Source organism: Acanthochromis polyacanthus, chromosome 17, assembly GCF_021347895.1.
Source record: "Acanthochromis polyacanthus isolate Apoly-LR-REF ecotype Palm Island chromosome 17, KAUST_Apoly_ChrSc, whole genome shotgun sequence".
Taxonomy (NCBI): domain Eukaryota; kingdom Metazoa; phylum Chordata; class Actinopteri; family Pomacentridae; genus Acanthochromis; species Acanthochromis polyacanthus.
This window is the reverse complement of record NC_067129.1, coordinates 33727837-33753087: the sequence shown is the minus strand read 5'-3', so window position 1 is coordinate 33753087 and position 25251 is coordinate 33727837. Positions and strand designations below refer to the sequence as shown.

General features: G+C 40.4%; 1 protein-coding gene across 1 annotated transcript in view; it reads right to left on the bottom strand.

Moving 5' to 3' along the window:
- Positions 1-235: 235 nt before the first annotated feature.
- The window catches only part of doc2b (double C2-like domains, beta), a 238613-nt gene continuing 213597 nt past the window's right edge, over positions 236-25251 (bottom strand). The window contains exons 6-9 of the mRNA XM_051937386.1: positions 17008-17165; positions 10481-10562; positions 7131-7227; positions 236-5206 (exon numbers count right to left, since the gene is read on the bottom strand). Coding sequence (XP_051793346.1) covers positions 5073-5206; positions 7131-7227; positions 10481-10562; positions 17008-17165 — 471 coding nt within the window. The 3' untranslated portion in view covers positions 236-5072. The remainder of the gene's footprint in view (positions 5207-7130; positions 7228-10480; positions 10563-17007; positions 17166-25251) is intronic.

Sequence of the window (25251 nt, the reverse complement as noted above, 5' to 3'; positions counted from 1 at the left end):
CACCACCATGCTTCACAACATGATGCTTCCACCACCATGCTTTACAGTGAGGATGGCATGCTACTGCGCCTTTTAAGAGTGAAATGAGCAAAGAAAACGGCAACAGAAATAAGGAAAAGCACAACATTTTTTCCTTTTGGCTTAGGACTAAAATATAATTTGAGACAATGCATTTATAGTCATACATTCAACAAACCAGAAAACAAGTGCCTGAGTGTTAAAAAGGAACCAAAACAACAAAGGAGAGATTTTAATTCACATCAAGTCACGCTTCCAGATAGTCAATACAGCAGCCAAACAGGCAATGCGATAGTGTTCAAAGGTACAAAATGTTGTTCAGAAGAAAGACTGACTTATAGCATAATCTTAGAGCATCCACAGTCATATATTTTGTTTTTTTATACAGAAAACAGTATCAAACATTAGGCAAAGTCATCTCATGACAAAACCAAGAACATACGCATGCAGTTATGTTTTCTTTTTCATAATATTGAGCTTGCATACAAAGGCAGACAGATTACAAAATCAAAATCACATGTTGGTTGTATTCATTACATATTCATCAGAGAGAGAGGGATCACTGTTGTGTCGAGGAGTATACTGAGATGCCAACGATGTTTCACAGCCGGTTTGTGCCTCATAAAATCAATGTGGCTGAAGACGCTGTTAACACTTAAAGGAAATGGAGATGTGAGGCCCAAAGTGATGCATTACAGATTTCCTCCCCCCAGCTTTGGGAGGTGCGATATCACTTATCAAAATCAGATTTTCTTCAAAAGTGAACGGAAGGTGGTGCGAAAAAGGAATCTAATCATTCAAGCAACACCGTGTCGATAATGAAACGACGGGTGAAGGAGGTTAAACAATAGAACAAATGGACATTAGGGCTGTTTTTCACGATCCACCGGCGATAATTAGCCGGTTCAAGTGATGCAATTATCAAAACGGGCAGCCACACATGCTCCTGGAAACAAACATGCCCGGTGAGGTGACGACAAAAAGCTGTTAGCTGAATTGCGAGCCTGACAGGAATCCTGATGGTGGCGTGTGGCGTTACCAGTCAGCGCACGGTGGAAATTTACAAGAAAGGTGGGTGAGCGGTGGGGGGTGGCATGCAGAAAAAGGTCATAGCGCGGAATCAAACTCATAAAATCACAAATACATGGCATGCATCCCAACCTACCGATCCATGAGGGCAACTCAAGTTTTCAGGACTGCACTGGGGACTCGGGGGTAATAAACTTTAACATAAATTATTGAAAAGAAAGAAAGGAAAACAGAAATTATTTAAAGTAAAATTCGAGCCATCTCAGAATATGACTTGAGTGATGCAGCCCCTGGTAGCCTGACGCGGGTTCAACCGTCTCTATTCCCAGACGTGTGTGTGTGTTTGTGTGCTCGAAATACAGAGCTTTGACATGTGAACGATATCAACAACACGGAGCACATTCTCAGAGGATTTACCGTGGAAATAGAAGGGGTTAAACATGTACATTCTTGTTTGATACATTAATAGTGGAGCTGCTTACATTTAAATAAAAACAAAAAAAGATTCAACAACATCGTAACAATATACATACACTGCTAGTATACTAAAAATTCTGCCCTTCTCATCCCTGCCTGTCTTAGCAAAGCTTGCGTTGCACGACCGAACAATCGCAGTGACTTCAGCGAGGGCGTGTTTTTTTTTTGCCCTTTTTCAGCAGCAAACTTCAGCAAGAGTAGGCTGTTGTAAACAATGCATGCTTTTGTTATTAACCCCTTTTTTTTAAATAGTTGACGTAAACTTTGTTTTCTTTTTAAATTTGAATTCGGCCCTTTTTGACACGCAGCAGGTACATCCCCGTTACAAGCTGAAATTCTGAGTTTTCTGTAAACAATGAAGCCACACACACTACAGAGCTGCCTAATCATGTGGCATTGTGGTGGGACGAGTGGTTTTGTCCATCGTGGCAGGTCACCCACTGAACTTCTTTCCGTCTGTGATTACAGCCGCTTTCTCCTCTGCTTCCCCACACGGTGAAGTGATTGCTGTGCGCGGCGACCGTGGACGTTTCCGCCTCTGTGCTGAAATGACCCCACACATCCTCAGAATCGCCGTGAGAGTCCATAACCATCTTGACTAATCACAGAAACGCAGCAGCTGTCGCATGATTCCGCCTCAATTTTGACTCGGCGGGACTCACCCTGTACGGACCTTTTTTGGGAGAAAATTTCATCTTGTTCTTTGAGTTTGAACCCCTGACCTTTGAAGCGTTCCCTCTTAAGAAGCCACAGAGAGACTTCTAGCTGATTGAAAACAGCACCCATGATTCATCTCCCAGCTGTACTTCTATTAAAATGCACACTGGGTTTGCTATCTAGAGCCTTTGTGACTATATGAGAAACCAGCTACCCTGAAGAGACGACTGAATGGACCGAACACCAGAAAACTAGGCAGCTCTGTAGATTCAGGGCTGCACTGAAAAAATCAGTGACTTATCCGAGTAGGTGGTGCTGTGACGCCTTGCAGTATCTCGTTGATCACACGAGGAATCTGTTTGTAATGTCGTGGATTGTTACTGTAAGTGAGCAGAAGATCATTTTTCTGTTGTGTGTTTTTTTTTCTTCAGTTCCTGTCAGCTTTACAGGTGAGCATCAAAATCCTCTCAGATCTTATGGCTACGTTAACTCTGGCCATCAAGGCCTCAGTATGCTTCAAACTTGTCGTGTTGGCTTCATAATGCGGTTGCAAGTAGTTATTGGACCCTATGTAGTAACCATAGCAACCCTGTGTTCGACGTGTGCCACCACGGAAATCATAGGTCAGTCAGTCACGTCTTACAAAGCCAAACCCTTTCCGCATGACATGATCATTGGTAGCTATCACAGTGAGTTAAAGGATGTAAACACAGTCTGCTGTTTGGCTTTCTATCTTCGTCTGAAGGAGGGGAAGTAGGGAACATAATTAAAGCGGGACGGAGCATTATGTCAGACAATACATCCGTCTAGTGTTGCAACAGGTCAAATCTGTCTGGAAACTATAACTCAAAGACTCAGATGTAGGTTTTGCTTCTTCTAAAAGTGTAGATCAATGTCTGAAGTATCCTCACTACGCGATAAGTTCAGCAACTTTTCGAATCTGACCGGCTGTGCAGAAGTGAGAAAAGTAAAGCTGTTAACTGTGCTCCTTTTTAGTGAACTCCCCTAAAACTTTTGTGTGCACACCACCGTAAATGCCTCAAGGAAGAGATCAAGCTCATTCAAGATGAACCTTTGCTCCTCGTCTGGAAGGCGGACGAGAGCAGGCGGTGGCAGCAGCGGGGGGCGAAGACGAAAAGCTGCAGGAAAGTCGGACGGCTTCCAGCAGCCTTCAGTCTGTACGGAAAGTTACAGAAAAACACTCACGTCCTGTTACATCTGACTCAGATCTGATAAAACTTAGGTGATCTGTGATCTCTGTTCAGGGTGAAACCTCCATTTTATAACAGCATCACAACAGTCTGTATTTAAAGAAGGTGGCAGTACAGCCTAAATTACTTACAGCTGTGATACCCAGAGACAGAACTGTGGATGTATTACAGAACTTATATTTTCATACTACACTACCGTTCAAAAGTTCACACTTTTATTCATGTGCTAACATAACTGCACAAGGGTTTTCTAATCATCAGTTAGCCTTTCAACACCATTAGCTAACACAATGGAGCATTAGAACACAGGAGTGATGGTTGCTGGAAATGTTCCTCTGTACCCCTATGGAGATATTCCATTAAAAATCAGCTGTTTCCAGTATTAACAATGTCTGGAGTGTAGTTCTGATTAATGTTGTCTTCAATGACAAAATAGCTTTTCTTTCAATAGTTAGGACATTTCTGAGTGACCCAAAACTTTTGAACGGTAGTGGAGCCAGCATGGGTTTTTAGCCTTTCACCACAGTTACGTCACGTATGCCATGTTGTCACGCGAGTATCAACTAATATTATAACAAAGTAGCACATCCCAATTGTATCCATACTGCATGAAACAGTACGTACTTTGTGAGTCCACTTGTCTGCCAACTGCTAAACAACTTCATAGATGAAAAGTCTGCAATTGATGAAGTTAAACTAATAAAGGTATAAAACTCAACAGAAAAGGGCAAATTGTCAACTAAGATTTCATGATCCTGACCCCTCAAAGTTAGAGGCCACTTGAACATAACCCAACAAACGTATCTGAAACAAACAATGAAGCTGTTTTTCTTACATATAACCCAGTTAGTGTGAAGCATACTCAGGCCTTGACTTGAACTGTACTTTAAGGACGGTTCTTCTCAAACCACGTCTCGCCAAATGACTCAAACTAAATGTGCAAATGCTCCAGATCTGTAAAAACAAACTGTTCGCTGTTGGTTCTGTTGCATAAAGGGTGAATGATGACGGGGCCTGCACTCCCCAACAGCTTTACAATCATATTTAAGTGCACCATCCTCCAACGCGAGGCTAATCTGTCTTCAGCTGCTCCTCTGCAATACTAAACGTTACCGTCAAACCGGCTGAATATGGGAGGTTTATCTGAGAAGATGAGAACTATTCCACTCCATTTTTCTGTACAATATGAAATATTTGCTACATCCTTTGTTAGTTTCTCCATAATTTTACCTCCTGAAGTTCTGCTCTGCTTCTTAGCCACCAGGATGACAATGTGAGGGCTTCTTTTTTGTGCTGTTTCGGGGATTGGTGAGAATTACTGAGCTGCTGTGAAAGATCCCATCACAGATCAGGATTTGCTCTTTTTTTTTAATCTTCACCAGAAAGCCTAAAAATCAACACGACAATCCCCGTCATTCATGTTATTCTAAAATGAAAAGAAATTCGCAGCTGAGCAATCCCTACTTTAAGTGTGCAGCTGAGCACAAGATTTGGATATTTTTTTTGCCGAGCCCTGTTGAGAGGAAACGTATTCCCAAAAAGAGTGTCACAGGTGGCCAACATGAGGAAAATCCAGAGAAGAGCTGGGAGGACGAGTTAGGAAAAAGAAGGCAGTCCTTTCCGGTGCAGCTGAGGATGGTTTGGGGTCAACAGGTTGGGCGTCAGGACTTCAGAGGGTCTTCAGTCATTTAGTGAACCGGGTAATTCATTGGTCAACGTGTGCCAGCGCTCAATTTTTTTGTCTTTGTTTTTGAGGCAGTCAAACCAGTGCTTGAGCCTCTCTCCGTTTGCATTGATGCCCAGAGAAACACCACCTAGAAGGAGGCACAAAGGCAGCGTGAGTCACATGCTGAGGCTCGTGTAGTAGATTTACAGTGTGTCACATTAGGAAATCATTACAATCTCTTAGCAACTGCAGAAAAAAACCTGAACACTGACATGGTATTTAAGACGGTGCACCCTTTATGAGGAGGTTTATTAATGGTACATGCATCTGTTAACCTTCTGAACCCCGAAAATCGTCTGGAAAGGCATATTGTCTTTCAAAGAAGGCCATGTATCACGGCCAGAAATTGTAAAATCAGAAATACATATTGAGTTTTCAGCTTTCTCATCCTTGAACTACTCAGCTGTGATGCCAAATGCTGATAAAATAAGACAAAACTTTATTGACCCCGAAAGAAAATTCCTGAGTCTAAGCTTCAAATCATGACATCTCACCAGGACATTTAATTTATCTCATTTCAAAATTCACAGTAAAAGTTTGCAAAAAATAAACTGTTTGCTGTAACTGGAAAACTTTTCATTGACTAACAACTACGTAACAAAAAATCTGATTTGAATCCTTCTGACGCTCCTTAAACTAATCATCTGTGGTGTGCTGTTCCATGGAAATGTCAGCTTAAAATAACGATATTTCATCTAAATTGCTTTATTCTACATGTCTGGTTTAAGAATCTGCCAAAAATGAACTAGTTGCATGAACCAGATTTTGTAAAACAGCAACAAAAATAATCTGCTTTTCACAGCACAAATGTGAAGCCACTAATAACTCTGCTGTGACCAACACTCAAAATTCAGGCAGTTCTCGGCTGAACTGGAGGCAGTGTTTACACAGAACAGAGAGGAGGTAGGCAAATTAAAACAAATTAAAAATGTAGTCGGTAAAATATATGCGGTATTTAGAGTCACTGTTCTCTTCAACAGTATGGAAAAAATCTCCTAGTTCCAGGTTTTACATTTCTGTACATTTAGTTTAGTTTTTCTTTTCTTTTCTTAATGAATGATGGCATTGCAGTTATTCTATACTACACAAAACATTTGTGAATTCTCTGTATTTTCACAGAGGTGCAGGACTTTATATTGCAGAGAAAAATAGTGAGCAAATATGGGACACCCAGAAACTGCTTGTGGTTCAGAGGGTTAATATGTTCCCTGTAGGTCCATTTAGAAGCTGTCCAGGAGCCTTTTTATTGCATCAGATGAGCTACTTGAGGTCACCTGCTCTTAAAAAGGTCAAAATAGGAACTATTAATGTCGATTTTTAAGGCAGCTTGGACAAAAGCTTGAAAACTGAGCTTAAAAAAGGGAAGCTGAGCAGCTATGTTTCCATTGAAAGCTCTAGAACAGGGACTGTTTAGTCATAAATTACTGTAATGCTTCCTAGAATATAATTTAGATAAATGGTCTTAGTTTTGTAATAAACTATCCATCATGCAGGAGGAGAATAAACACCCTCCACACAATCTTTTAGCTTTAGTAGACACATTCTGTACATAATCATGCCTTCATATTTTTTTATATCTCCATATCCCTTATGTGCTCTGCTCCTTTATCTTATTTATGTATTTTCTGTATGTCTAATATATTGCTGCTGTACCTACCTACACACCAAAGAAATTGCTCCAAAATGTATTAATCAAAACACGTGATGTATCTGTAACTTAAAACCACATGATAAAATGTGATGCTCTCAACCTCCACAGAGCACATTTATGTAAAGTTTAACTATAAATGAAGCTCTTTGAAGCAGGTTTGAGCATCATGAGAATATGTGGACAGTCTGGACGGCCCCGGTGAGGCTCGGGGCTGGTTTGTTTCGTAGCCTCCAGGCTTGCAGAGGTTCGGGCAGATGGCAGCCTCAGCTGGACAGAAGGCCAGTTGTGCCACAGAAGCTGCTGAATATCTGTCACGTCATCTCCCCTGTTCATCGTCTGTGATGGAGCCACCTGTGCTTACCTATGAAATCGTTGGACTTCCCGATGTCGTAGTCCCACACGGTCACCTCCAAGGTCTTCTTGGTGAGGTCTGCATATTTAATGTCGTAACAGAACTCCTGCAGGAAGTAAAACAGGAACAAAATAAGAGCTCTCTGGAGTATGATCACATATAACCACATTTACATCCATGTGGGTTTGAAAGTCATGAAGGTCGATTCTGCTTCATCACCTCCACAACAAAACATTCCTTTGCATGGTTTTGGTTCTGCATAATTATCATTACGATCCTGAATGCAGCTGACATTTGTTTCATTCATTCCCGCTGAAATTGATTCACATAATTCAGAGCGCCTCATTGAGTTTTAATGTTATGTAGGAGCCCAAAACAATACAGTCGCTATCTGCTCTCAGTCTCCAGTAATCATTCACTGCAGTCTGCATCTCATTTTTATTAGTCCGGGACACTTCCAGTAAAGTGTCAAAAGTGTCTTGACTGAGCACGGAGGAGACGGCGCTATAATACAATGACAGCGTAATCAATAAAGTCCGCTGTCCACTTAATGAAACAAGCAGTTTGCTCTGATATCAATTTGCACCGCGTGAAGCTTTTATTCTGCATTCCAATCTGTGGTTCAATCAAGGTTGCTGCTCCGCCTTAATGGAATCAATGCCCTGACATGCAGGAGGCCTCCACTGCTCGTCTCTGACAGAAAGGCCAAGAGGTGATGGAGGAATATGGGCGCAAAAAATGTCAGAGGAAATGTCAAGCGGCTGGCCTGCGTGAGTGTTTGGCCGGCGATGTCCGCTCGTATACAGGCCGATCCGTCCGAGCCAAGCTGCCCTGTGCCACGACGAACCAAGAGGACCGCTCAGCCTTGAAAACATGTTTGGCATCCTGCTGCAGAACAAGGCCGGGTCCTCAGAGACCGCAGAGAGGCAATGCATCTCTAAAATTCAACAGAATTTGCAATCAATCGTTCTGGTTACAGAGGCGGTGTTGGAGCTGAGAGACTAAGCAGCTCTGGGTCGATTACTGAACGCTGCACCACAGGAACATTCATAACACGCAAAATATGTGAAAGTCACTATTTTAAAGGATAATTATTTGATTTTTTCTCTACAGTATTTGGATCACAAACAAACAAACAAAAATACTGACACTCACATATATTATGTTGATTTTTACTAGATTATATTTTATATAAATATACACTACTGTTCAAAAGTTTGGGATCACTTACCAATGTCCTTATTTTTGAAAGAAAAGCAGCTTTTTTCTATGAAGATAACATTAATTAAATCAGAAATTCAGTCTCGACATTGTTAATGTGGTAAATGACTATTCTATCAGGAAACTGATAACTGATTTTTTGACCATTCTGGGGCATCAGAATTTGTAAAAATATAGGAAACTTGTTCACAAATGGTTGCTTATTTACACATCCACTACCAACACAGCAATGGCATTGGGCTGGAGTCACACTTGTGACCATCTGGACAGCTGTAAATCCAATATTTGCTCTCTTTTTAGCTCCATTTTTGGTCTCCTCCATCAAAAGCGACAGTAATGGAGCTGAAAATTTCCTCAATTTTGCTGTGACTCACTAGCCTAGCCGCGCTAGACAACCCACGGCAACGAATTTAATTCTCTGCCAGGGAGGGTCTAGTTACCCTCCATAAGGCTCGAGGCTGGATTCTCCTAAAACTGGCCGGACCAATCACCATGAAGTGTAGAGTCAGAAGGCGGGCGTAACGAAGTGACGACAGAGATGCGGCGATTCTGACAGAAACAACCGGCGCACAATAAACAGTTATCTTTCGACTCGGCTTTGGCCACAGCCCTTAAAGATTTGAAGCTAAAATTCAACTTGAAAGATAAACAAAGGACGGCACTTAAGTGTTTCATTGAGAAGAAAGACGTATTTGGACTTATGCCGATGGGACATGGCAAATCCTTAACATACCAGTTGGCTCCGCGGCTCCGCTGGTTGGGAAGCTAATGGGACTTAGCCACAATCCGCCGGCGCTCTCGGAACTACGTCAGCCTATTCGTTGCGTTGATTGGTTGTATACCTACCCAACTACTGCAGAGGGATTTGATAGACAACCTTTTAGCCCGCCTCCCTCCCTGTCGAGCTTCCCTAGACCCTTGTGCCGTCAGAAACATGGGTGTAGCATGGCTAAGCTAGTGACTCACCACAAAACTGAGCAAATCTCTGCAAGTTCATCACTACAACCAAAACATCACCATGTCTTATTAAACACTACTGTTCAAAAGTTTGGGGTATCTTATAAATGTCCTTATTTTTGAAATAAAAGCAGCTTTTTTTTAAACGAGTAAAGTATTAAATTAACCAGAGAGACAGCGTAGACATTGTTAATGTGGTAAATGACTATTCTAGCAGGAAGCGGCTGATTTTTAATGGAATATCTCCATAGGGGTACAGAGGAACATTTCCAGCAACCATCACTCCTGTGTTCTAATGCTACATTGTGTTAGCTAATGCTGTTGAAAAGCTAACTGATGATTAGAAAACCCTTGTGCAATTCTGCTAGCATGAGTAAAAGACTGAGTATTCAGGGAAAACATGAAATTGTGTGGGTGACCCCAAACTTTTGAACGGTAGTGTATGTTTCTACGTACGTAGTCTTTAAGAAAAGACTAGAGCCCCAACTCTTCTTTGAATAGCTTTGCACTTGACAGACTGCATTAAATTAAAAAAAAAAAAAAAAATCCTGTTAAATCCCGCACTGCCTGTAGGCCCCACAGTCCTATGATCACACTTGAACTTGTTTTATGGCTCTTATCACTAGCTCCTTGCTTGTGTTGTATTCACTCTCTTAGACAGAAGAGCTAAAGGCTAAATGAAGTTGTAGAAATTGTATGTGATGTTCCCCATTCCAGATCAAGTTCTGCCCACTTCACCCCTAAAAGAAAGGACAAAAACCAGAAACATCTCAGGTAGAATAAAACTATGCATTTGTGAGAGAAGAGGGAAGCTGACAGGAAAAACATTTCCGGGCCCTTTAAAGAATCAGAAGATGACTACAAGTTTTATTCTGACACTTGCTTCCAAAGCTGTTTCATCAACACGTCACCGTCCTAATCTTTGGTGGGAAACATCAAAGATTACCAGTGACGAGAGGAAATGAAATGAGGTTCAGCGCTGCCAAAAGACACCGGAGCTACTGTTTGGCCGAGCAGGACTTTAGCGACATATTCTACCTTCATCTAGAGACAGCTTTCTAAAAGTCATCTGGTGAAGAATTGAGAAAAATGTGATTCTTGTCAGTCCGACAACTGATTGGCCTCACCACAGAAAGTCACTGAATAAACACTCAACTCAGGTGCTGTGGGTTTCATTTTACCTCGTTGAACTCGGGATTGAGGGTCTTCTTCTTCACGGCCGTCTTGTGCTTTGACTTTTTGTTCTCGTCAGGCTTCAGGTACCTGAGGAAGAGCAGGGAGGAAGGCTTAACAGTGCAACCTTTTTCCTGCTGCCTATTTTGGAGGATGAAACAGCAAAAAATGAAAATGCCACACATCTCTGAAGACTAGCGTGATGTTGAGGCATCATTTCAAATCCTTATCAGTGATATAAAGCCTCACAGAACAAAGTAAAGGCATCACACTGTGCATTTCGTGGCTGTTATATTGTTCTGTCCTCCAGGGGGTGCTCTGGTACTGCCCTATGTTGATCCATATATCTGCATTACTTCACAGCACACACTCTGAATTACTACTTTATCTGATTTAACACACATTTCCTCTGGTTGGTAGATGCTGCTGTTCTCCTCTATCAGGTCTGATGTCCGACACATGCCTGGTTTAACAATGAGACTTTTCCAGTTTAGTCTCTCTCTCTCTCTTTTTTTTTTTTTGGCATTAGATTATGGACTTGAAAACACGACAGTGAATCCTCCGGCTGCATCAAATCACTGCAGGCCTCCAGCATGGAGCCCAGTTAAACCCTTAATCTCAATTTGTCAGCATGATATTTGGATTTTTATGCTCTGAAAAGGTGACTCCTGCTCCATCAGGATGACGGCTACTCGTTCTGGTTAATGTCCTTTGCTTTAATGATTTGAGGAACATTAGGGGTCATAGTTTATGACGCTCAGGTGCCAGTTTATTAGGCACACTTTACAAAAACTAAACCAATAACTGCTACTTTACCCAAGCTACGGTTAGTGCTGATTGACAGCATTTCAGAGAGGTTTTGACTTAATGTTTGGTCATTTTGCAGGCTGTAATTTAGAGCATTGTTGAAACGTATGCTGTTAAACTGATTCATACATATAAAAATAGTCCAGTGCAGCTCGATGAATCACCAGCTCTCAGAAACACTCTCCACAAAAACAGAACATTACACATTTAGGATTTACTGTGCTGCTGTGTGAAACTTTATTGGCTTTAATTAGATGAAGTGGCAACTGAGAGTATGTGAGTTGTAAAGCCTGCAACATAAATACAACCTGACTATGTGTAGCCTATATATAGTTTTCAATTTCAATGTTCAAATTACTGTACTTGAAAAGGGAGAAATGTACGCACACAAATCAACATTCAGTTAAAATTAAATGTAACACAGTTTGCCAAAAACAATTTCATTGTCGTTTCACTTGATGTAGGTAAGACGAGTATTAAGACAGATTAAAAATGTCAAGATTTCAATACTTTTTAGAGATATTGGCAACACCTAGCACTTGGAAAAAGTTGTACAAGTTGATTCCAAGTTTTATATTTTTTGTAAAGGAAGTAATGCAAGAAGCTCAACTTTGTTTCGTTTTTAGGATTCATTGTGATATAATTTTGGCATACTACACAAAATGCCTCTAGTCATGGTTGTGTCGTTTCCTTAGAAGTGCAGGATTTAAAAAATAAGCCAACAGTGAGTAAAAATGAGACAGGAGCAAAAAAATCTTTGAAATTACATGGGGTTCATAGGGTTAAATACAGCATTATACACTCATAGACGGATATATTATGAGTATAATCTTGTTAAAGCTAAAAAAGAGAAAACATCAGTGTCAATATTGTTGGTTCTCATTAAGCCGTTTCTTAAAATGATGCTTAAATAAATATCATGCTGTGGAAAGTCTAAATGACTGTCGTATTGACTTCTCTGAAGGAAAACACAAGTTGATTAAATGTAGTTTTGAACAATGTATAATCTTCTCAACTGAACAAACGCAACTGAGCCAATTTTAATTCAGTTTTAATTTGCTTCTAACATTAGTTTGTATTCCCTGCAGTCAGTGAGTCAGCAGTGAAAACAGATTCTTGGAGCCACTGCTGCTCTGGGAGTCATGCATGTGATGTGTGTTTATGAAAGTACAACCAGTGTATGTGTTTGCATGAAGGTTAGACCTTTGTTTCAATTCCGCCTTCATAAATGATGCAAAAAGTGGAAGCCGTTTAGCACTTCTGTATGTTTGGCAGTTTTTTGGGGCAACGTTTTGGGTGCATTTCATTGCAATTACAGTCGTCACACCCCCGTCTTGCTCACCGGACACACACAGACTTCCATTTCCAGAGGTAACAGATAGACTTAAAGGGAGGATAAGTGGGTTGTTGCTCACGAACTTCCCTCCAGGGAGGAGTGGGAGCTGAAATTGTTGTTGATGAGGACATTGCAGCGAACCTAATTGTTGTCGTGTAATGGGACTACTGACCCACAGGCGAAGCAATCTGAAGGTGAAAGTTGGGATGCAAACGCTGCTGTTGTACAACACGACTTTAAATGTTACTTGTACGCTGCTGTTGCCATTTCATTGAACAGCTGTGCGATTTAAAGATACTATGTCTTTAAGCTGAATGAAACCCACTTCATTAGAGCGAAGAGTCGTTAAAGGAGGGTGTTTACTCATTCGTCATGTTGACTAAAACGCATTTAAAGCCACACAGCATATACATTTGTCGCCAACACAATGCAGCGACAAGTTTATTGTTCAGGTAACAGCTGCGACTTGGTGCTTCTGATCAGGGGTGTCAAACATGTGGCCTGTGGGCCAAAACCGGCCCGCCAGAGGGTCCAATCCAACCTGTGTTTTGATCATAGAGTAAAATACTAGATTACTCCTTGTTCTTTTGCCATTTTGTGCCTCGCTTTTGTCTTGTTTTTGTTGCTTTTTGAATGACTTTTGTCATTTGTCTAATGCTTTTGTCATTTTGTGTATCATTTTTGTTGGTTTATGTTTCCTTTTTGTCTCGCTTGTTTTTTGTCATATGTTTGTCATTTTGTGTTTCGCTTTATTAGTTTTGTCTTGTTTTTGTTGTTTTGTGTGTTGTCTCGCTTGTGTGGTTTGGCCATTTCTTTGTCACTTTGTGTCTCGTTCTTAGAATATTTTCACCTGTTTTTTCTGCTTTTTGTCTTTTTTTGTGTGACTTATGTCATGTTGATCATAAAGCAACATACTGTATCATTCAGTTTCAGATACCTGAGACTAAACACTTTGTGCCTTTATGGATATTCTGTGATCTCAAGGTTGTAACGCACAATTGATAAACTGAGGCACAATGTTTTTTAAATTGAATGTGTTTTTCCTAATAAATTTCAGGTTGTTCATAATGTTTTGTAAAAAAGATAGTTCCTTAAATGTGAACATTTTCAGAATGTACTTTTTTGCACAAATGAAAAATTTGGAGTCGTGGATATTTATAGGTTATTATGCTCTGATTTTACTGGCCCACTTGAGATGAAATTGGGCTGAATGTGGCCCCTGAACTAAAATGAGTTTGACACCCCTGCTTCAGATAAATTCTTGCTTGACATCAGGTACTGACAGAAGAGAGAAATGCTTCAGCCCTGTTTGTGTGACAGAGTATACATTTCCTTTACCGACCCCCACTCCTCCGCCTCACGTGAGCCAGTCTGTAACTCTATTATCGGCAACGTGTCCTTGAAGCTTCAGGGAGATTTTCTCAACCTCAGACTCTTGGAAAATTGTCGCCAGCCCTTCTCCTCCAAAACGCTTTTGTTCTCGAGGTGTGCACAGCAGAGTCGGAAATTAATTGCGCTTTCATTGCTCAGCCAGATGAAAGACTTGGGAAATGTTCAGGTGTGATAAATAGGACTCTCCTTCAAATTGCAGCCCTGCGGATGGCCTCTTGTGCTGTGTCTTTCATGCGGCTGATAATCACGGCTAGTCCACCTCGTTTCTGCTAAACCATCAGCGCTGCCAGCTAATCCATTTCGGCACTTCTACACTGTGGTAGCACATCAACTAAAAATAGCATTACTGCGAGCATCCGGTGTTTGGAGGATCGACAGGTTGCTGAAGTTAATCTGTGTTTCTATTTCATGCACCTACATGAATGTACAAATCTTTGGCTGTTCTTATGCACATTCAGATTTTCTGTGAGCTTAAGGATGGTGGTGATGGTTCACCTGAAGGCCAATTTGCCAATAAATGTGTAAATACATTCACAACAGCTGGAGACCGATAGCTGATGAAGGTGCTGGTGACCCTCTGAATCGTCCTCTTCTAAAATCGTAAGGTCAGATTCTGTCCTTTTAATGTTTGAAATTGTCCAAAATCAAACTAAATTCTACCTATTTCAATTTCATGTGTAGAAGAAGAAACTTCCAAATTAACTGCATAAACAACAAATTATATCTTCATGTTTAGTGTGCGTCAGAAAACGGTTAAATTTAATATAATAATAGGGAAATGTCAGCTCACTCTGCTTCCTTTTTGCATTTCTTTTGTGTCGTTAGTGTCAAGTGTCATTCTTAAAGTTTGTTTTCTGTTTCATGAAACCACTTTCAACCCAATTATTTCCTGATTCCACTTTTTAAATCTTGTTATTTGACTGCCTGTTGCTTTTGGTCTAAATTCACAGGACACTAATGACTTAAGTGGAGTCCCTGTTGTGATTTTGTTATGAAAGTTTCATTGTGAAATAAAACAACGACTGGAGAAAAGCACTGTAATCCGCATCACCAATCTGTTATTCTGAGAATAAGCAGGATGAAAGAAAAGTTGATTAACAGATTAATCTTTTGGATAAAAATACCCAAATATCCTGAGGTCCAGCTTTTTAGCTTTGCGGAGTTTGGTCAGTTATTCAGCAAATGAAACTCTTTAAGATGTGATCTTAAACTGGTTCCATATGATTAATGACTTTGCATTGTCCTTTGTAACACCGGACAGTTTGTGTCTCTATACTGCCAGGTACTTAACTTGAAATTAAAATGGCTTGTTTCTTTTAAAACACACAATTTACATCATCTTATGTTCATGTTTAATTAATTTTTTTCTCTTTTAATAAGAACTCCATTGCATACAGTGTTGCTCGGGAGACTCAGTATGTTTGGATTTATTTCTATCACAACAAAAACTTCAGGGAAACATTTGATCTCAGATTCATTCTGCAGCATCACCAGGACCTAAAACATATAATCAGAGGAACAGATGTAAGAGATGTTCTGAGAAGACACTGAGGAGCCATTCTTGTCTTGAATTTACTGACAACTCCTTTGGAACAAAGCGGCATCCTCTGGAACTAAAAAATATTTTAAGCCAATGCGGAAATAATCTCACATAAATGGATCATTCTGCAATACAAAATGATTTGACTACACCTCATTATAATTCTGTTATGGGGTAAAATGATCTTTCCTGTTTGTATTTCTTTCAATTGATCACAACTGCACTGCGTGGAACTGAGCCCAGGATGCAGCGATGGTGGTCCATTAAAATAATAACTGTGGGGCTGTTTGGCTTTAACTTTTCCATTTCAGGAGGTTACCATTGTCTTTATAGCGGTTAATGTACTGGAAAAACTACCAGGGCTGCCTTACTGCACAATCCAAATCCTCTGCAAAAACGTTGATGAGTTAGATTGTTGCCTAGAGGCTGTTGTTGTTTGATTCCTGTAGTGAAGAGAAGGATTTTGAACAAAGGAGGGGTGAAAGTTTTATGAAATGTGTGGCCAGTGAAAGAATTATACCTAAAGTCTTCATCCAGTTAATCAGATTAATGTAGAAAGGGCAAAACTGCAGTACCTTGAATGCCCACTTGAGGCAGGTTCCAAAAGTGAGTCAATCCCCATTGACCTCCATGTTAAGATGCTCAAATTTACAGCAGAAATAAACATGTTTACAGCCTGGAACAAAAATGGTTTTGGTCTCTATAGCTAGTTGCTCTGTCCATGATAACTGTATGGAAGGTGAATTTTTCTATAACTTACCTATTTAAATTGTATTAAGGCTTAAAAGTATGAATTTTTAAGACCACTCTACGTGAAAGGTGAGTTATAGCAGCTTAAATGCAGTTGTCATAGCCTTGTGCATCATTTTTATTGGCTTTGATTACACCTCCTTACCCAAAGTGAATGCCCAGATCTGGAATAAAATTTGTGGTCAGATGTGTCGAACAAATCACTTTTATCCAGATTGTCTAAAGCAGTGGTTCTCAACCCTGTTCCTCAGGACCCTATGTCCTGCATGTTTTAGATGCTTCCCTGCTCCAACACACCTGACTCAAATGATCAGCTCGTCATCAGGCTTCTGCAGAGGCTTGATGACGAGGAGGACATGGGGTCCTGAGGAACAGGGTTGAGAACCACTGGTCTAAAGCAGTCAAAAGGTCTATAATATTCATCTACTGCAAAGTCAGTTTTAGAAATGTTTTGGTGAAAAATAAACATTTTGCCGTTGTCTCCTTTTCCAAACAAGTTTGACCAACCTGGACCACCTGTTTGATGGTTTAGCTACTTATGCATGATCAGATGTTCCTCCATATCTGAAGGATTAACTTGATCCTCTGATTATAATTGATTGACGATGAAAATGACCTTCATTGTTTCAAGGGTATTTATGTTTTTTACCCCCTGAAATTTGCTGCTGTTACAACAGCCTGTTTCTGAGTGGATGTGCTTGCATACTGACGTTTTGACGTAGGGGTCGGAGAAGCCGTTGGCGTCCATGGCGGCAAGGTGAGCACAGCGTATGATCCCCACTACCAGGCAAGACTTCTGGGTGTTGTACTTCAGAGAAATCATGATGCGTCCACGTTCCTCCAGAGACTTGTCTTCAGTCTTGTTGACCTGCAGGAAAGAAAAGATTGAAGAAATATAACCAGGTTTTCCTGTATAGACTGTAATATTCAGGTATTTATGCCACAGTGGCTGCCAGCCAGGATTCCCTTCATGCCCAGACGATCATGATCACATCATCTATGTAGACAACAAAATCACCAGGAACTCATAAAATGTTTACAGCAGCTATAACATTTACCATCTTGACAGTTGTGTGTCTTGAAAATCAGCCAAACACTGATTGGCTGATTGATGCCATCTCCGCCGTAGATGATGAATTAATGGCCTCATCAGCATCAATTTGCCACGTTCTTTAGAGACGAGAAAAGCATCTGAACTGACACACGACCTGAAAACTGAGCCTGTTTTCATTCCAGACACACTTTGCACTTCCCCTGATGAGCATAACTTCGCATCCTGTCAAAAGAATTCAATCAAACATCACATTAACTGTGGCGTTTTTGACTTTAGTTCTTTATTCAAAAAGACGGTCTGAGACCATCGGTCTTGAGAATATAAGATACGCAGTTTAAATATGGATGGAAACACACACATAACTTGTGTGTATGAATGTGTCATCTGAAACCGTCAGCTTCCCTCACAGGCTGCAGAATTAGTCATGCCGGATAACTTCAGTCCCACTGACTCTCAGTCGCCTTAGTCCATACATGGCACACAATTTGTCAGTTTCGCATTAAGCCTCAAAAATAGTAGCAAAGTTAGACCTTTTCTCACCCTGGACAACACAGAGAAAATAAATAACAGTGACCACAGCTTAGTCACTGAAATGGGTCCACTAGATGCTTAGAAACTTGGCTACAGAGAGAAGGCAGGTTGTTTTCAATGTGTTCTGCAGGCTGTTAAAGAGAGATGCACTACATCATTTTATGCAACAAGTGTTATGGAATAAGGGGTTGGCCGATTACCTACCTGGCTCATCATTGGGTCAGATCTTCAGCATTTTTGTCCTTATAAATTAAATAAATTCCTATATGTGTTGCTTTGGTTCTAATGAATGTCTCGACCTGTAGTCCCTCAAAATTTGATCGGTTACACATCACAAGTCATAGCCTAATAACACAACAAAGGACAAATGCTGAGAAGTCCTCTTTCAAGTTTAGCTAAACATAGATAAAGGCAAGTCACATGGCTCAGTGTTAGAGTTTATTCTAAATTTTGGCACCAAGATTTTCATCCATATTGGGTTTTTGCCAGTGAATATCGGTAATCGGCCTCCTTGATTACAAACAATCAATGCCGGCTCTGCAAAAAGCATATTGATTGACAACCACTATGGAACAAGTAGAGTCTCTGTGCTATGATACTGTACGTTCATAAACACTCCAGCCCAGTAATTCCCTATATCTTAGGAGAAAGTAACAAAAATACCTCTTGGCTACAAAACATGTTTATGGAAGAAACAACTTAAGAGGAAACACGGGTCTCCTTTGTTCTGTGTTGACTCATCATTTTGTGTATATTTGTTGAGTCTAATTTATTCTATTTTCTTATTAAAGTGGCAGTCTCAAGGTCACTATCATCAAATAAGGTACCACGACTGAGCCGATGAGCCTGTTGAAATTGGAGTCCTTCCTTTTATACTATTATGAACCAGGTGTCTGTAGCAACATATCCATGGAAGAATCACAATGAGTGACGCATGTTCCATCACCCAGCAGTTCTTTATCTGCTAGAGAGGAAAGGCAAAGCTAATGACTCGCTCTTCAGCTCATCTGACTGACATCATCATTCAGGTAGCACTGTTTAGATCTCTGGGACAGCGAGGTTCAAAAAACACACCAGCAATTACTGTTTATCGTCACAGGTACTTCCAAGGAGATTGAAACGGAGGTCGCCGGAGGTCAAATTGAGATCCAAATCAAAGTACACAGAACAGAGGGCAACTAGACAGCCTTATATCCAAGAAATTCTTCTGTTGCACTATATTGTTCTCCTGAATTGATATATTGTGGTGTAGAATAGGGCTGCAACTAACGATGCGTCGACGAGTCATCTTAGCACAATACGTCATCAAAAGCGGAAGTGAGCGCGCAATGCAACAGAAATCACCTTCCGACTGGAGCGCGGAACACGGACGGACATCGGCGCTGCATCGTGCATGTATTATGTATGCACAATGCAGCGCGAATGTCCGCGTTCTATCGTAAACATGGATGTCAGCGTTTACTATACAGCTGTATCTAAATGCGGACGTCTGCGCTGCATTGGACATACATAATATATGCACGATGCAGCGCCGATGTCCGTCTGTGTTCCGCGCTCCGGTCGGAAGGTGATTTCTGTTGCATTGCGCGCTCACTTCCGCTTTTGATGGCGTATCGTGCTCAGACGACTCGTCGACGCGTCGTTAGTTGCAGCCCTAGTGTAGAATCCAATCACTAACTGGATTATGTTTCGAGCTACTGCAACGAGGTTCAGATCCTGAGTTCAGTCTGTGGTTTGGTTTAGGCAATGAAAAATGTTAGATTAAGTAATAGTCCACCATCCATTCATCTGTCCGTCCATCCATCCATCCATCCATCTATAGACTAATCCATCCATCCATCTAGTATACTCTCATCCATTTATCTGTCCATCCATGCATCATCTATTCCTTTGTCCATCCATCCATCCATCCATCCATCATCCTCCATCCATCATCATCCGTCCATCCTCAATCCATCCGTCCATCCATCCATCATCATCCGTCCGTCCGTCCGTCCATCCATCCATCCATCCATCCATCCATCCATCCATGTATCCATCTATTCCTTTGTCCGTCCAGCCATCCATCCATCCATCCATGCATCCATCTATTCCTTTGTCCATCCATCCATCCATCCATTCATCATCATCTGTCCGTCTGTCCGTCCGTCCATCCATCCATCTCCTCCCGGGTGATCCTGAGGCGTTCCTAGGCCAGATGAGATATGTAATCTAAGTCCTGAACCCCTTTCTAGTTGGACTTGCCCTCAAAACCTCCAAAGGAAGTTGCCCTGAAGGCATCTTAATCAGATGCCTGAACCACGTCTGGTTCCTTTCAGTGTGAAGAAGCAGTCACTCTACTCTGAGCTCCCTACAGATGTCCGAACTCCTCACTGTATCTCCACCCTATGGAAGAAATTCACTTTGGCCGCTTGTATACATAATCTCATTTATTTTAATTTCAGTATAAATCGCAGAGCTCATGACCATAGTTAAGGTTTAGAACGTAAATCAGGAAGTAAATCACACAACACCAGACCGTCACAACACCCGCACAAATAATTCAATATCTTTAATTCAGTATTAAACCAGACCATGACATTTCCTTGACCTTCATGGCTCAGAATGATCATTTGGTGGGTGACTGCACCAGACCATAAAACTGACTGATCCACCTGCAGTGAAGTCAAGTAATTTTTATTTGACAGAAATCTTTTTGTTATTTCTGACCATTTGACAAAGAAAATGTCTATTATGCACGACTAAATGAAACCTAAATAGACAAAGCTTAAATATATTTTATTAATATTAATATTAATATATTAATATTAATATATTATTTTCAGTTCTTATCATTTTGCCGCTAGTGGGTTTCCTTTGGTGCTGAAAAACCTTTCTGGATAACGTCAATAATTTCTCTATCAAGAAAAACAAATTGCATTGTGAGACCATATAATGAATAAATCAGGCTGCCAGTGCTCATTGTACTAGTACATTCAGGATCAATCATCTTTGCAACTTGCCAGACATGTTAATGAACATCCATCCATCCATCCATTCTCTATACACCGCTTTATCCTCATTAGGGTCGCGGGGGGTGCTGGAGCCTATCCCAGCTGACTCGGGCGAAGGCAGGGGACACCCTGGACAGGTCACCAGTCTGTCATAGGGCTACATATACAGACACACAATCACACTCACATTCACACCTACGGGCAATTTAGAGTTATCAAGTAACCTCAGCATATTTTTGGACTGTGGGAGGAAGCCGGAGTACCCGGAGAAAACACACATGCTCAGGGAGAACATGCAAACTCCATGCAGAAAGATCCCAGGCCCACCCCGGGAATTGAACCAGGATCTTATTGCTGCAAGGTGAAAGTGCTAACCACTACTCCACTGTGCAGCCCTTAATGAACATCATTTCCTCATTAAATTAATTGGAAACGTAATCTGGCCAGTATTGCCTTTCATGATGCAAATTAGCTGCAAATAAATGTAATTTCTAGAAAATGGGCTTTGACGAAAGAATAGCTCTGCTAAAACTCATATGTTTTGTTACTGACTGGATTTTATTACAAACAACTTAACTCTAAGACTATCTATTGCAACAAATTCGGGATTTTTGTCATTTTTGAAATGATTAATAACTTGAGTTATAATAAGTCAGGCACTGATATGTATGAAAAGAACATTGCAGGCACGAATGCAGTTTAGTTTCTACATCTTTATCTGCTATTTCTACACTAATTTGCAATGATATTCATGTTCTTTTAACATGTAGCTTGGAAAGACCGATTGATTGTTCAGTTTGTTGATTAATTTAGTCGCTGCTGAAGCTAAAACCAACCATCTGATCAACCATCGGTCAAGTGAGTCAGTGATGATCTAGACCCCAGCTGTTTCCTGACATTCATGTAAATCTTAAATCTATGTGGTTTTGTTCCATCCATCCATCCATCCATCCATTGTTTGCAATAACATCTAATCAATAATAAAACATATGATTATGTTTTTGACATTCTCTTGGTGCTCCAAAGAACACAAATACTTCAGGCTCTCTGGAGAGAAAAATACATACTTTAGTGTAGAAAAATTACAGAAATACGGTCCAAGAACATAACTTGAACTTTATTTTTTTTCCCACAGTGCTATAACCAATGACTTCCAAATGCAATTTACCAGCAGCACTGCCGCATTTCCTCATTGCGTGAATATACTGGGTTTTCCTATACCTCAGCATTTATTTTTAACCGCATATATGGGATAAGGCCATCCATATCAGCAGAGCAAATGCACGGAGGCTTAACAACTTCAAGCTTATCAAGAGCTACTCGAAAGTGGACGGAGAAGAAGAAAATGTGGGCATTAACACGGAGTTCTTTCAATTTGGTTTGTGCCACTTCAAATTGATATTCATTAGATTTTTTTCTGCCTCGTTCTGCCTCACTCATTTATGATAAACTGCCCACTATTTCACACTGGAGGTAAGCTATAAAGTTAAACTCAGAGATGTATAGCTCTCTCTTTACTTTGTTTCTTCAATCAAATGCAAAGTTCAGCCCAAAATTATTCATATCCATGTCAAATTGATTGATTTTACCGGTAGGTTTCTTCTTGCTGGAAATTACATCAAAAAGCGACAGAAGATGGGGAGACGCTCAGAATTTATGCTCCTTCATTTGCCTGATTTTTTAAAGAAAATGCTGATTTTCTGCCACTCTGAATGGTCCTGGTAAGTGTCCTTATACAGTATAAACTGAGAAAAGCTGATGCCACAGTTCATTAGTCAATTACTAGCTAACGGCCAAAAGGAAAGAGCTTAGGGAGGATGTCCGGTTGCTGCACTGGGGCTTTAGACAAGGAGAAGGATACAAAGCCATATACAAGTGTTTTCAAGTGCCAGTGGCCACATTGCAAAGTTAAATCAAAAAAGTACAAGGATTTCCGAGTAGGATCCAAGAATCACCACCAAGGCCATCCTGAAGAATTCAAACAGACACAGAAAAGTTTTTGTAGCCTTTACAAAAGCTCACCCAGACAAAAAAGAAAGCTTTTGGTCATCAGTTTGGCAAATGGATGGGACAAAAATTGAGCATTTGGAAACAGGAATGTGATTTTTGTTTGGTGAAAGAAAGAAGAAACATTCAATACAAAGAACACCATCCTCACGGTCGGGTATAGTGATGGATATGCCATGTTTTCGGGGTGTTTTCAATTATTTTACAGGGCAACTTGTCAATCTAAGTGGCATCATGAGTAAAAAACAGAATACATTCATGTTCTGGAGGAAAACATCAGGCAGGCTGCAGAAAAATGTAGCCTTCAGCAGCATTGGACCATCCAACAAGAGGAAACATACAGCTAAAATTGTCGAAAAACATAATATCACCAGTTTGGATGATCAAACCAGAGTCCAGAGTGATGCCTAGAAAGCTTTTTAACCCCAAACACCTGGAGATTAGCACAAGAAGAGTGGAACAATATCCCAGTGGGGACATGCAGAAAGCTGTCGAGCAATTATAACTGTTTAATTGGTGTGGTGGCAAATAAAGGCTTTGCCCTTAAATTTTGAGAAGGGATGTGGACTATTTTGGACATGGCATTTTAAGTAAAACAAAGAAAGTACATATAACTAGCAAAAAAATTACCATCAACGTATCAAATGCAATGTCTTACTATTTTTTGTCACTGGTTTATGTCATTTTGAACTAAGTAATCAAATGAAAATTCACAATAAATCAAAATTTGACATAGACAAGGAAAATTTGAGACTGAGAACTGTACATTTGCAACACTGATGGAGCCCTCTGTGATAAAAAACAAAACACATTTTCTGTCTCTATGTTAACAACCAAATGAGGCTGAAGGTGTGAACATTTCTGACTCTGCATGAAAATTGCCTTCTATCTATGGAAAATGATTTTTACAGGAAAGAACTTTTCTGAGCTCTTAAGTTCCCACTGAGAGTCCAACAGTTGTCTTGCTCAAAATTTGTATAATTTTGATTATTTACTGCCTCATTGCTTCCAGGTGAACCATTCAGAATGAGCAGCTGCTTCACAGTCCACCAGGTTTATTCTCTTTCTAGAGCTGCTTGTGCTAAAGTCTAAAATGTCTTCACTACAAACAAAATGCACCAACTGTTGTTTGCAAGAGTGAACACAAGAGTACTCATGCACTCCCAGCATCTTAAGAACTGAAGATCCAGTGGATTACTTTCATTGTTAATGACAATGCCACTGCAACAATTGGAAAATCCTTCGTGCTAGCATGTTGTGGAAGTAATGTAGCCTCCTTTAGCTTTGGTCATAAACCCACAGGTCAGACCAATGACCAAAGACTGGTTGGGTTACTGTGTTTTCATGTCGCCCATTCTGCTTCAACATTAGCTGCTGTTTGCTTCTCTCCTGCTCTCTGTGCTCACATATACTGAATTTTAACATAGGGTCATTCCGTGTGGTTTCACCAGATGGTGGTTGCTGCACCATCTTCAAATTAGTTCTAAATTTGTATGCCATTAGATAGTCACAAAAGTACTTTCTATGCAAAATTGTAGGCCTGTAGCTCAAATAGTTTCTGAGTTGTGGGGGTCTGAAATTTTCAGAATTTGGGCTATAAAAAGCCTCGCCAGCATTTTTTTTGCATCTTTCAGTGGTTATTTCTCAGCCTCTAAACATACCAGAGAGCTGTGAGTTGGTAAACAAGGCATGTAGCTAGTGCCCCACAAACATCCCCAGGTGTTTCCCTACACTCTGCAGGCCGTGGGGGCTTGCTAAAAATGCTAAAAAATTAAGAGACACCTACTCACGAGTGGAGTTTGGGACCTTAAAAATACTAGAAATACTGCACAGAAGTGTTCTAACACCCCTGGGTTCCATTCTACACAAACCTGTGTGATAACTTAGCAAACTGGAGCTTTCTAGGTACCTCAGTTTGGAAAATATGAGCTCCCAAAGTTGGACGAGATTTTAAATAGGCTATTTTGGGGGGCAAAAATCTCAGTGTGGGACAGGTACCAGAGACCCCAAATTTTTCTACAAGACAGTTCCATCTGTCTTCTATCACTGTGCAAAAAAGCAGCAGGGTTATATTTGTAGTTACTGAGATATTCTTACTCAAAATGGCATGGGTAATGTCAAAATCGTTTTTTGCTTTTCAGTACTTTAAATTGGGATACAAGTATTAGTAGTCATTCCAATGGTAGTATTATGTATGTTTTGTTCTTTTTGAAATGAATTCAAGTTAGTACATGTAATTTGTATATGTATGTTATAATTACATGGATGCATTGCAAATGGGTGTCAACATGTCATGATATCTACAGGTATGGCTCTAAACTAGACCTTGTGACACAAAAAGGGCATTACACTTTTTTGCTTTTCAGTAC